At 49.3% G+C, this 12500-nt stretch overlaps 1 protein-coding gene across 1 annotated transcript in view; it reads left to right on the forward strand.

Annotated features, from left to right (window-relative positions):
- Nucleotides 1-12500, forward strand: part of eps8l3a (EPS8 signaling adaptor L3a) — an 18182-nt gene that overhangs the window by 4052 nt on the left and 1630 nt on the right. The window contains exons 10-16 of the mRNA XM_083533775.1: nucleotides 1-106; nucleotides 221-285; nucleotides 5668-5742; nucleotides 5863-6008; nucleotides 6105-6272; nucleotides 7582-7678; nucleotides 8502-8606. Coding sequence (XP_083389901.1) covers nucleotides 1-106; nucleotides 221-285; nucleotides 5668-5742; nucleotides 5863-6008; nucleotides 6105-6272; nucleotides 7582-7678; nucleotides 8502-8606 — 762 coding nt within the window. The remainder of the gene's footprint in view (nucleotides 107-220; nucleotides 286-5667; nucleotides 5743-5862; nucleotides 6009-6104; nucleotides 6273-7581; nucleotides 7679-8501; nucleotides 8607-12500) is intronic.

Consider the following 12500-nt stretch of genomic DNA (forward strand, 5'->3'; position numbering starts at 1 on the left):
GATGTCCTGAATCATCTGATCAGTGATATCGAGCAGTGTGTCATTCTCGCTCTTGCTGCAGCTCCCAAAGCAGACACAAAGAAGAAGAGGAAGAAAACTTTTAAAGGTAAAGAGCAGCAGTAGACCTCCTTGCTGTGGACTTCTGACAAGGTCCTGTGTCTGTGGTAATCTCTCTGTGTGTGTGTGTGTGTGTGTGTGTGTGTGTGTGTGTGTGTGATAGGATTACCCTCAGAGGAGGAGTTTAAAATTTGCCTGCAGAAAATCAAAATGGCCTTCAACCTATTGGCGAGTAAACACACACACACACCTGCATGCTATACATTAAACACACTGTACTGTCTCCCTCTGCCTCTCTCTACGTTGATTGGTGAGACAGGCACATGTGGGTGTGGTTGAAGTTTGTCTGTAGGATTATAAAATCATCTTCTTTTAGCTGCTCCCATTAGGAGTCACCACAGCGGATCATCCGTCTCCATACCCCTCTGTCCTCTACATCTGCCTCTTTCACAGCAACTACCTGCATGTCTTCCCTCACCACATCCATAAACCTCCTTCTTGGTCTTCCTTTTTTCTTCCTTTCTGGTGTCTCCATCCTCAGCATTCTCCTACTGATATACCCCATGTCCCTCCTCTGCACATGTCCAAGCCATCTCAATCTCACCTCCCTCACCTTGTCTCCAAAACGTCCTACATGCGCTGTCCCTCTAATAAACTCATTTCTAATCCTGTCCATCGTTGTCACTCCCAACAAACATCTCAACATCTTCAGCTCTGCTACCTCCAGCTCCACCTCCTGTCTTTTACTCAATACCACTGTCTCTAATCCATACATCATCTCAGGTCTCACCACAGTCCTATAAACTTTCCCTTTCACTCTCACAGATACTCTTCTATCACAAATCACTCCTGCTATCACTCTTCTCCACCCACTCCACCCTGCCTGCACTCTTTTCTTCACTTCTCTAACACACTCTCCATTACTTTGCACTGTTGACCCCAGGTACCTGAACTCCTCCACCTCTTCTCCCTGCAACCGCACCCCTCCACTGCTCTCCCTCTCATTCACACACATGTACTCTGTCTTACTCCTACTGACTTTCATTCGCCTTCTCTCCAGTGTGTACCTCCACCTCTCCAGACTCTTCTCCACCTGCTCCCTACTCTCACCACAATATCATCCACAAACATCATAGTTCATGGAGACTCCTGTCTATCACCACTGCAAACAGGAAAGGGCTCAGAGCCGATCCTTGATGCAGTCCAACCTCCACCTTGAACCAGTCTGTTGTCCCTACAGCACACTTCACTGCTGTCACACTGTTCTCATACATGTCCTGCACCACCCTCACACACACACCAGACTTCCTCATACAACACTACAACTCCTCTCTCCACCCTGTCGTACACTTTCTCTAAATCCTTGTAGGATTAAAAAATAAATAAGCAAATAAGTAAGGAGCCAAACAGAAACTACTTAACAATCCACACTACTGCAAACATGTTTGAAAACGGCTTTGAAAACGTGTTCAGGCGCCGTGCTCCCTTCATAAACCTGCACACGAGCGGGTGATGACCAATAGTATGTCCAACAATCCCCATGCAGAAACAGCAGCGAGGTAAACCTTAACGGTTGAAAACGCCCTGCCTTTATCTGCCTTTTAATACCTCTGGCACAGAACAGTGAAAAGAGACAATCTGTTTTTAAGCGCACCATAGTTCAAATATACTCCTTTTCCTCTCATATGCAGAGCGCGTCGAAGCTGCTGGCGCATTCTGAATCGTCTCAATCACCCTCGGAGGCAAACCAGTGACACTGAGATTTAACCTCTCACGGGCCAGGCCCAGAGAGCCACTCTGTCCGGTGGCGGGTGAAAACCTCCCCGCGCGCTTGCGTGAGGAGATCTCTGCGCAACGGGAGAGGCCAGGGTCTATCGTGCAGGAGTTGGAATATCTCCGTCAGCTACAACTTCCCTGGCTAGTTTGGAGTGATTAGTATCACAGAGTGAACGTTTTCTCTTACTCTTTTTAGAGTCGGCACGATCATACTCAGCGGAGGAAATGCGTAAAGCAGTACAATTGGCCACGGGTGGGCTAATGCATCCACACTCATAGATGCACCCTTTCTCGCCAAAGAAGGGCAATGAGTGTTTCCGTGCGAGGCGAAGAGATCTATGGAAGCCCGGCCGAATCTCTCCCATAATAGGTTCACCACCTGAGGGTGGCGAGACCACTCCCCGTATACGGGGGGTTTCCCCTGGACAAGAGATCCGCCAGCGCATTCATCACTCCCAGCACATGAGTTGCTTGTAGCGATAGAAAATGCTTCATGCCCCACACCATGAGCTCTCATGCTAGACTGTGAAGTCGAGGAGAGCACGTTCCTCCCTGGCGATTTATGTACGCCACCGCAGTCGTGTTGTCTGATCTGACCAATACGTGGTGACTCCGAAGAAACTGCACGAAATGTTTCAAAGCTAGAAAAAACATTAACAGTTCCAGGAAGCTTATGTGCGCACACCATAGTGAGAGGCATCCGCCGTCACTTCTTTTCTCAGGGAAACAGCTCGCAGCGGGGTTCCCGACAAGAGAAAAGTGCGAATTCTCTAGTGATGGAGAGCGCACAAGCACAGTGATGACACCATCACTTTGTGGTTGAGGTGGCGCTTCGGACATAAGCACTGCGCCGCTACCCAGCACTGAAACTCTCTCATTCGCAACAGTCCCAACTGTATGACAAACATTGCCGAATCCATCAGCCCTAGAAGGCGTAAACAGAGTCTGAACGGAACTCTCTTTCCTCTCTGGAAGAGGGAGAGACAAACGCGAATCGACCCGATGCGCTCTCCCGATAGAAAAGTCTGATACAGGTCTGAGTTCAGCCTGAGACCCAGGTAGATTATTTCTTGCGTGGGTACCAAGCAGCTTTTCGTCTCGTTTATTCTGAAGCCTAAGCCAGTCAGGTAAGATTTAAACACACTCATATCCAGAGTGGCACCATCTAGCGGCGAAGCCGGGAGTTGCAACTCTGATTCGAGTTTTCTTTTGTGTGTTTTTATATGCTTTTTTACACACGTCTGTGCCCTCGGCCCACTGCCTGGATGCACAGAACACAATTTTATTGTTTGAGAACGAACACAGAACCTTCTGACCGCCCTCATGAATAACCCCATGGGTGGAGAGTAACATTTCAGGCACTAGGGGAACTGGTTCCAACACTTCAACCGGAGAACCTTTGTCCACTGAACATTGAACGCTTTTTCGCTGGAGGGGGAGGACAAGACTCCTGAGATGAGTTGAGGGGTGCCACAGAAACTCAGCGAGTGCTGCCGCCCCTCTTTTGACCCAAAATCATACCACAGGTTAGGTTGCCCATCTTTTCTTTCCTCTATGAGGGTCAGCTGGGTGATGCCTAGCCGCTGCTTCTGCAAAAGAGGCCTTGCTCCTGGGCTGGGGCTGTTTTTGGCATGAAGACTTGCATTGATTGCTGGGGTGGGGGGGTCTAGGGGCCCTAAACCCTGGCTGTTTTCCTCTGGATGTAGAGGCGAAATACGGACGCACGGGTTGGGGGGGGGCGAGCAGTAGGTTTTATTGGGAGGCAAGCTTCAAACGCTTCCCCATCTTTCTTGCGTAGATCGCACTGCTGGCGCATATTCGCCACTGCAGCCCTGAAAAGGGCTTTAGGCTCTACCGGGGCGTCAAGGAACTCCACTTTCTCTCTCTCTGATAAGCCCGTCAAACCCAACCATAGGGCTCTTTTGCCCACCACAGCCAGGCCCATGCTGCGGCCGCAGCTCTGGACTGCTCCCCTCAATGAACGTAGGTTGAGATCCGCAATGACGCTGATCTCTTCCCACAAAGCTGAGTCAGGTGACCCAGCATCAATTTGCCTCCCCATCTCTTCCATGAGCTCTGCCTGGTATGCTGTGAGCAGTGAGGTGGCATTTAAAGCTCTAACCAAAAGGGCAGAGGAGCGGTAAATTTTCTGGAAAAGAGAGGCGGGCGGCCTCCCTGTTCGCCCCGGCAGTAAAGGGGATGAGGAGGATAGAGCAGCTCCTCGATTAGGGTGAAGGTGACACGCCACCGAAAGGGTGGACATCCCCAAATTCTCCATATTGTGCACCTCCAGCCTCTTCCCATCATATAAATCCCTCTCAGCGTCCTGGTGCACCTGCTGAGATGGCCAGTCGATAGAGAGCTTTTTGGCTGCTCTCCTACACATCTCAATGAGGTCCAGCTCACCTGGCATGGGGAAAGGGCCCATAGCACTTCCAGGCCTGGAGAGAAGATCAGGAGGAAGGATACCATCCTCCTCGTCATCCTCCAAATCCTCCTCCAAAAAATGAGCAACCTCATCATCTCCCTCTTCCTCACCCTTGTCCCCCACTAAAGGGTTAGAATCAAAGAGCGAAGGAAGGACAGGAGACACTTCGTCCATCAACTCTCCCCAGCTACATTGTGCCTGAGAAGCAGCCTCGTCCCCCTCCGTGGGCGGCGGAGAGAGACATGGGTCTCCTTTATTCGCGGCCGCGACTCTCATTCCGTGCTCCCGAACTCTTAACGGGAAGCGAGAGCAGTGCGGGCAGCACTCGGGGTTAGCGAGCACAGCCTGTGCGTGTCTCACTCCCAAACACCCTATGCACAGGGGATGAGAGTCTTTAGCTGAGATCATAGACCCGCATGCACACGGTCGGTCGGGATCTTTCCCCGCCGCCATGCAACCGGATGGGCTTGCAGTTGCCATAACGGAGGTGCAAACACCGGGAGATGAAACAAGATTACCACAACGTGCCTCTCAAAAACGGGTTTCATACGATACCTTTCTATTCACTTAACGTGAGGTGAAAAGAACAGCAGAAGCGAACAGTGAATATTCTCCTCAATTAAGCAGCTGCGCTTAAAGACGTACCTTGGTGGCTCGCCCGTGAACAGTTTAGCGACCACCCCTAGAGGATCTGCTGAGGATAGCTTTCTGAAAAAGGATCTTCACGGGGAAGAGAACAAGAATGAGTCAGGGACCGTCAGCAGCGGTGTATATAGGGAGGCAGGACTTCCCGCATCACTGTCGTGATTGGTCTGTCAGCCTACAGACGTGGTGTGATTGATGCTTCCAGGATTGGTCACGCAAGAGGCGATTTCTATAAGAAGATACTGAACGGATGTTTGAAAGAGAACATCACTTTTTATTTCTATAAATGTTGGTTTTATGGTGTAGAAGCTCTATGTGCTTCTTCTCTCACTTCCTCCCACTGTCAGGTTTCTAGAAACACATGTTCAGTTTTTGGTTTAAGTGGTAACATCAATGTGTGTTTTAATATAATGATTTTGATCTTATTGAGATTCACTGCAATCTCAACAGAACAGTCTGACAATAATGCTGAAGCAGATCCAGGTTCTCCTGTAAATTGAGCAGTGGGGGGCAGCAGGACCACGAGTTTAATCTGGGAATGGTGTAGGGTAAGACCAGGTGCTGCAGATCGCTCTAACATGGAGGTTGTTTGGTTGATGTATGTGTGGAACTTGCAGCAGCTTTGTCTCACTCCACGCTCCTGGGAGAAAATGACCAGCTTTACCTTCACACCTCTTATATCATCATCTCACAGCATGGTTTCTGAGACCTTCTGCTCAAACTAACTCCCTTTCTGTCCCCTCCCCCTCCCCCTCCCTCAGGCGAAACTCAATGGAAAGATTCAATCTCCCAGTGCTCCAGAACTCGCACACTGCCTGTTCTCCACACTAGAAATGGTAAAGACAGAAGTGAGCCAATTAGGTGCTAAAAAATGCAACTGCGTTGTCACGCTGAGTGTGTGTGTGTGTGTGTGCGTGTGTGTGCGTGTGTGTGCATGCATGCATGCATGTGTGTAGCTTGTGAATCGGTGTGCAGATAATCTCCCAGCGTGTGTTGTTGTGCCGTTGTTGGAGCCGGAGTGTGTGCGATTTATGAGTGAGGAGGCAACACAGGAGGAGGACCAGCTGTGGCAGTCTCTAGGAGATGCCTGGAACATTCCTAGGTACCACACACTCTTCATTATCACCACCGTCATCACAATCATCATCATCATCATCATCATCATCATCACCACTATCCTCCTCCACCTGTGTTTCAGGACTCAGTGGCCGGATAATGAAGATATTCCCACCTTCACTCCAGTGTTTAATGATGGTTGGGAGCCACCTGCGATCACACACACTGAGCAAAAAACATTCAACCAAAAGGAGAACCAGAATTCCCCCACAGGACAGGCAGGCGCACACAAACACACACACAAACACACACACACACACACACACACACACACACACACACACCAAGTGAAATATTAAATGCTGTCTGGCTGTTTTTGTTTCAGAGGCTTCACACACTTCAGAGAGCACATAGCAGGTAAACCCACCTTTTCCATCTCCTCTGCCTCCTCCCCCTTTACCTCATATACCTCCTCATTTACCTCCACCACCTCCCCCTTTATCTCATATACCTCCTCCTTTACCTCCTCCTCCTCCTCCTTCTCCTCCACCACCTTCCCCTTTACCTCATCTACCTCCTTATTTACCTCCTCCTCCTTCTCCTCCACTTCCTCCACCACCTCCCCCTTTACCTCATCTACCTCCTTCTTTACCACCTCCTCATCCTCCTTCTCCTCAACTTCCACCACCACCTCCCCTTTACCTCATCTACCTCCTCATGTACCTCCTTCTCCTCCTCAACTTTCTCCACCACCTCCCCCTTTACCTCATCTACCTCCTCCTTTACCAAATCCTCCTTCTCCACTTCCTCCACCCCTCTTTACCTCATCTACCTTCTCATTTACCTCCTACTTCTCCTCCACTTCCTCCACCACATACCCGTTTACCTCATCTACCTCCTACTTTACCCCCTCCTCCTCCTTCTTCTCCACTTCCTCCACTACATCCCCAATTACATCATCTCTCTCCTCCCTTTACCACCTCCTCCTCCACTTTCTCCACCACCTCCCCCTTTACCTCATCTACCTCCTCCTTCTCCTCCACTTCCTCCACCACACTTCCCCTTTACCTTATCTACCTCCTCCTTCTCCTCCACTTCCTCCACCACCTCCCACTTACCTCATCTACCTCCTTCTTTATCTCCACTACCTCCTCCTTTACCTCCACCACCTCCTCCTACACTTTCTCCACCACCTCCCCAATTACATCATCTCTTCTCCTTTACCACCTCCTCCTCCTTCTCCTCCACTTCCTCCACCACCTTTATCTCATCTACCTCCTCCTTCTCCTCCACTTCCTTCACCACCTCCCCCTTTATCTCATATACCTCCTCCTTTACCTCCTCCTTCTCCTCCACCCCCCCCTTTACCTCAACTACCTCCTTCTTTACCTCCTCCTCCTTCTCCTCCACTTCCTCCACCACCTCCCCCTTTACCTCAACTACCTACTAATTTACCTCCTCCACTTCCCCCACCAACTCCCCCTTTACCTCATCTACCTCCTCCTTTACCACCTCCTCCTCCTTCTCCACCACCTCCTGCTCTATCTCAAGTCAATCCCATGCTCTCTGACTGTGTGTGTGTGTGTGTGTGTGTGTGCCGTGTCTGTGTGTGTGTGTAGCTCTGAGGACATGCCACTAAGCTGCATGCGTGTGCTGTATGACTTCAGAGCTAGAAATGGCAGAGAACTCAGTGTGATGAAGGGCGAGATGGTGCAGGTGAGATCATGCTAACATCAGCATTGTATAGTGGGGTGTACTGACTGTGCATGACCAAGTAAACACGCACACACACACACACACACACATACACACACACACACACACACACACACACACACACACACACACACACACACACACACACACAGAGTAATGACTAGTAAGTTAGTTAAACATGTAGAAGGTGAGAAGATGAGGTGTTGGTGATGCTCCTGAAGTAAGGGAAAATGGGGGGTAGGTAATTTAGAATGGGGGGGGGGTAGGTAAGGGAAATTAGATGGGGAAGTAATTGAGAATGGGGGGTAGTTAAGAGAGATTAGAGGGGGAAGTAAGGAAGAAGGGGGGAGATAAGGGTTAAAGAAACTGCAGCAGGACACGTGAACATCATCTGACTTCATTATACTATGTGGTGTCTTGTACCTCATGTGATCCCTGTGCCAAATTCAGCCCTCCTTCCTTCAACTCCAACTGTTCCACCAGGTCCTTAACGTTTACCCCTCATACGCTGGAGATCTGGAGTTTACTGAAAATGTATTGCATCATCTAAACCTTGCTGCCCCTGTTCCTAAACCTGACTAAACCTCGCTGCCCCTAAATCTTGCTGCCCCTGTTTCTTAACTTCGCTGCCACTAAATCTTGCTGTTCCTTAACCTCGCTGCCACATGTCAACACAGGTGAATGGAGTAAGTTGGCTTAAGCATTACAGCTGTTAATTGTCTCTTTTTCTCATGTTTACTCCACTTTGTCTCTTCGTGTCTGTGTGTGTGTGTGTGTGTGTGTGTGTGTGTGTGTGTGTGTGTGTGTGTGTGTGTGTGCGTAGGTTTTAGATATGTCTAAGCGTTGGTGGAAGGTGAGAAATGATTGTGGTGAAGAGGGTTTTATTCCCAATAATGTTCTGAAGTCCACTGAAGATGAAGAGACACAGGTGCCGCAATACTGTTATATCAATACACACTATGACTAAAAGTATGTGCATATCCCCTCCCTGATCATCACACCTGTATGTGGATCTTCTCCAACCTGTTTCCACAAAATTGAGAACAAACAACCATAGAGAACGTATCTGTTCTTTGTAGCATCACAAATTCCATATGATCTGAGATTTCTAAGCAGTGTTCCTGTAGGAGCTTGCTCACAGACACAAACACAATTTTCCACACATACACACAATCCCCTACGCACATACAATCCCACTCACAATCCCACACGCACATACAATCGCCAAACACTCTCTCTCACACACACACACACACACACACACACACACACACACACACACACACACACACACACACACACACATATAATCCTCAAACACACACAATCCCCCCCACACACAAACACCCCTCCCCACAAAATCCCCAAACACAAACACACACCCCCCACACACACAATCCCCCTACACATACACACAATCCCCCCACATGCACACACAATCACCCACCACACAAACAATCCCCCCCCAAGCGCGCGCGCGCACACACACACACACACACACACACACACACAATCCCCAAACACACACACAATCCCCAACAGATATAATCCCCAAATACATCAAATCCCTCACACACACACAAACCAAACCACACACACAATCCCCCAAACAGTGTCAAGATAGCGCCAGTGAGGTCGGCTGCCGTCACGACTGCTCCGGCTACGTTTTTTCTTTTTTTGTTTATTTTATACTTTTATTTAATTAGTTACAGTTCCATCTACACAAGATGAACATCAGTAGATATGACAGAGACACTCTTATATCTATTGGTGAACAATGCACTCACCTTTCGCCGTTTTTAAACCCGGACCTATGCTGGCTGAGCGAGATCCTGAGGGAGAACAAAGGACGCGACCCGTACCGGTGTCCGCGAGGGAAACGAGCCGGCGTCAGGAACAGGCTGAGGGCACGCGCACACCGCGCTCCCCTACCTAGTATCCTGTTAGCCAATGTCCAGTCACTGGAGAACAAGCTCGACAACCTTAGGGCAAGGGTCAAGTTCCAGAGGGACATTCGGGACTGCAACCGCCATCCAGCCGGCCGAGTTTTTCTCAGTTTACCGCATGGACAGAACACTGGAGTCGTGGAAGTCAAGAGGAGGTGGAGTGTGTCTGATGGTTAACAACCACTGGTGCGACAGCGTGAGCATCGTTCCTCTTTCACGCTCCTGCACACCAAACCTGAAACTACTGACCATCAAATGTCGGCCCTTTTATCTTCCTCTGGAATTCAGCTCGGTCATAGTCAGTGCCGTTTATATCCCACCTCAAGCGGACACGGACACTGCAGTATGGGACTTACAAGAGACAATAACTTGTCACCAAACACAGCATCGGGACGCTGCGCTCATTGTTTTGGGAGATTTTAACAGTGCCAACCTCAAGCGTGCATTACTGAACTTTCATCAGCACATCACCTGCCCCCCCAGGGGCGAAAGGACACTGGATCACTGTTACACAAGATTCAAGAACAGCTACAAGGCACAATCACGTCCACCGTTTGGGAAATCGGACCATGCCGCCATCTTCCTCATGCCTATTTAAAAACAAAGGCTGAAACAGGAAGCTCCGGTTCAGAGGGAGGTCGCGCGCTGGACTGACCAATCGGTGGCCGCTCTGCAGGACACTTTAGATGACGCAGACTGGGACATGTTCAGGCGCAGCTCTGATGAAGTCAACATGTTTATGGAAGCGGAAAACTAGCGGATGATACGGTGCAAAAACCACTATCAGAACGTTTCCCAACCAGAAGCCGTGGGTGGATAAAACCATCTGAGATCCCGCTCCGCTGCCTACAACACGGGGCTTGCCACCGGGGACATGGATGAGTACAGGGCTGCGTCTTACAGTGTTCGCAGAGCGGTGAAGGATGCAAAGCGGCACTACAGGAGGAACTAGAGTCACAGTGCCAACATGGTGGCTCTAGGAGCCTAAGAACAATCACCTAAGAACAATCACAGACTATAGAACACCATCTTCTAGAATGGTGAATGCGGACGCTTCTCTGCCAGACGAGATAAACACCTTTTACGCTCCTTTCGAGGCTGCAGCTAACCACCAGCAACCACAACCAGCATGCACGCCGAGAGATATTCAACCTCTCACTGGAAAAGTCTGTTGTCCCCTCATGTTTCAAACAGTCCACCATTGTTCCTGTCCCGAAGAAACCCCAGCCCGCCTGCCTTAACGACTATCGCCCTGTAGCTTTGACCTTAGTAGTGATGAAGTGCTTCGAGAGAATGGTCAGAGACTTCATCACTGCCTCACTACCAGACACACTGGACCCACTACAGTTCGCATACCGTCAGAACCCTTTGACTGAGGACGCCATTGCTCATCTCCTCCACACTACGATGAGCCACCTGGACCAAAGAAATAAACCAAAGAAATAAAAAGATGCTGTTTGTGGACTACAGTTCAGCATTTAACACCATAATTCCCTCCACACTCACCTCTAAGTTAAAGGTGCTGGCCTGCCGCTGTGTCAATGGATCTCTAACTTCCTGACAGACAGACAACAATCCGTACGGGTGGGAAAACACACTTTATCCACCCTCACCCTCAGCACTGGAGCTCCCCAGGGTTGTGTTCTGAGCCCCCTGCTGTACTCACTATACACATACGACTGTGTGGCCACTTCCAACTCCACCACCATCATCAAGTTTGCTGACGACACCGTTGTGGTGGGCCTGATCTCCAACAATGATAAGACGGCCTACCTACAGGAGTTTAAAAACCTGGAGAGATGGTGCCAGGAGAACAACCTTCTCCTGAACGTCATCAAGACTAAGGAGTTGATCGTGGACTTCAGCACGAAGCAGGAGCGGTCATACCAACCCCTAAACATCAGCGGGACCCTAGTGGAGAGAGTGGACAGTTTCCGGTACCTAGGTGTTCACATCACACGAGACCTGTCTTGGTTCTGTCACACCAATACCCTGGTGAAGAAGGCCCGGCAGCGTCTGTACCATCTGAGACGCTTAAGGGACTTTAAACTACCCTCTCAGGTGCTAAAGACATTCTACACCTGCACCATTGAGAGCGTTCGGACGGGTAGCATCACTTCCTGGTTCGGGAACAGCACCATGCAGGACAGGCGAGTCCTCCTGAGGGTGGTGCGTTCAGCTGAACGTACCATCCACACCGAGCTCCCTAACCTGCAGGACATCTACAGCACGCGGTGCCGGACCAGAGCCAGGAAGATTATGAAGGACCTCAGCCATCCCAATAATGGACTTTTTTCTCTGTTGCGTTCAGGGAATCGCTTCTGCTCCCTGAAAGCGAACACAGAGAAAATGAGGAGGAGCTTCTTCCTGCAGGCCATTCGGAGTTTAAACCAGGAAACACCCAGGATCTAAAAACTGGCCCACTCTCTCTATCATCACACTTTTTCTCTGTACATATCTCACCACGACACTTTAAACTCTGGACTCGCACTGCACAGTGCACTTTTTATTTAATACCATACCATTCCGCACACGGACACTTTATAGCCATTTTACACCACACCATACCGCACACGGACGCTTTATGGACATTTTACACCACACCATACTGCACATGGACACTTTATGGACAATCTAAACCACCTTAAATTGTTTGTTTATTGTATACTGTTCACTGTTTACTGCCATAAGCATTTTTGTATATACATCTTTTTCTCTCACATATATATCTATCTTTCTATCTCATATATTCTTATATTTTATTTTATATAGTTTTTATACTGTATTTATCAGTCTTCTTTTTCCTTGTATTATTTTTCTCCCCATCCTATTCCCTCATGCCGGACCGTCGTAAAAAGCATTTCACTGCATGTCGT

This window comes from Silurus aristotelis (genome assembly GCF_946808225.1).
Source record: "Silurus aristotelis genome assembly, chromosome: 28".
Classification (NCBI taxonomy): domain Eukaryota; kingdom Metazoa; phylum Chordata; class Actinopteri; order Siluriformes; family Siluridae; genus Silurus; species Silurus aristotelis.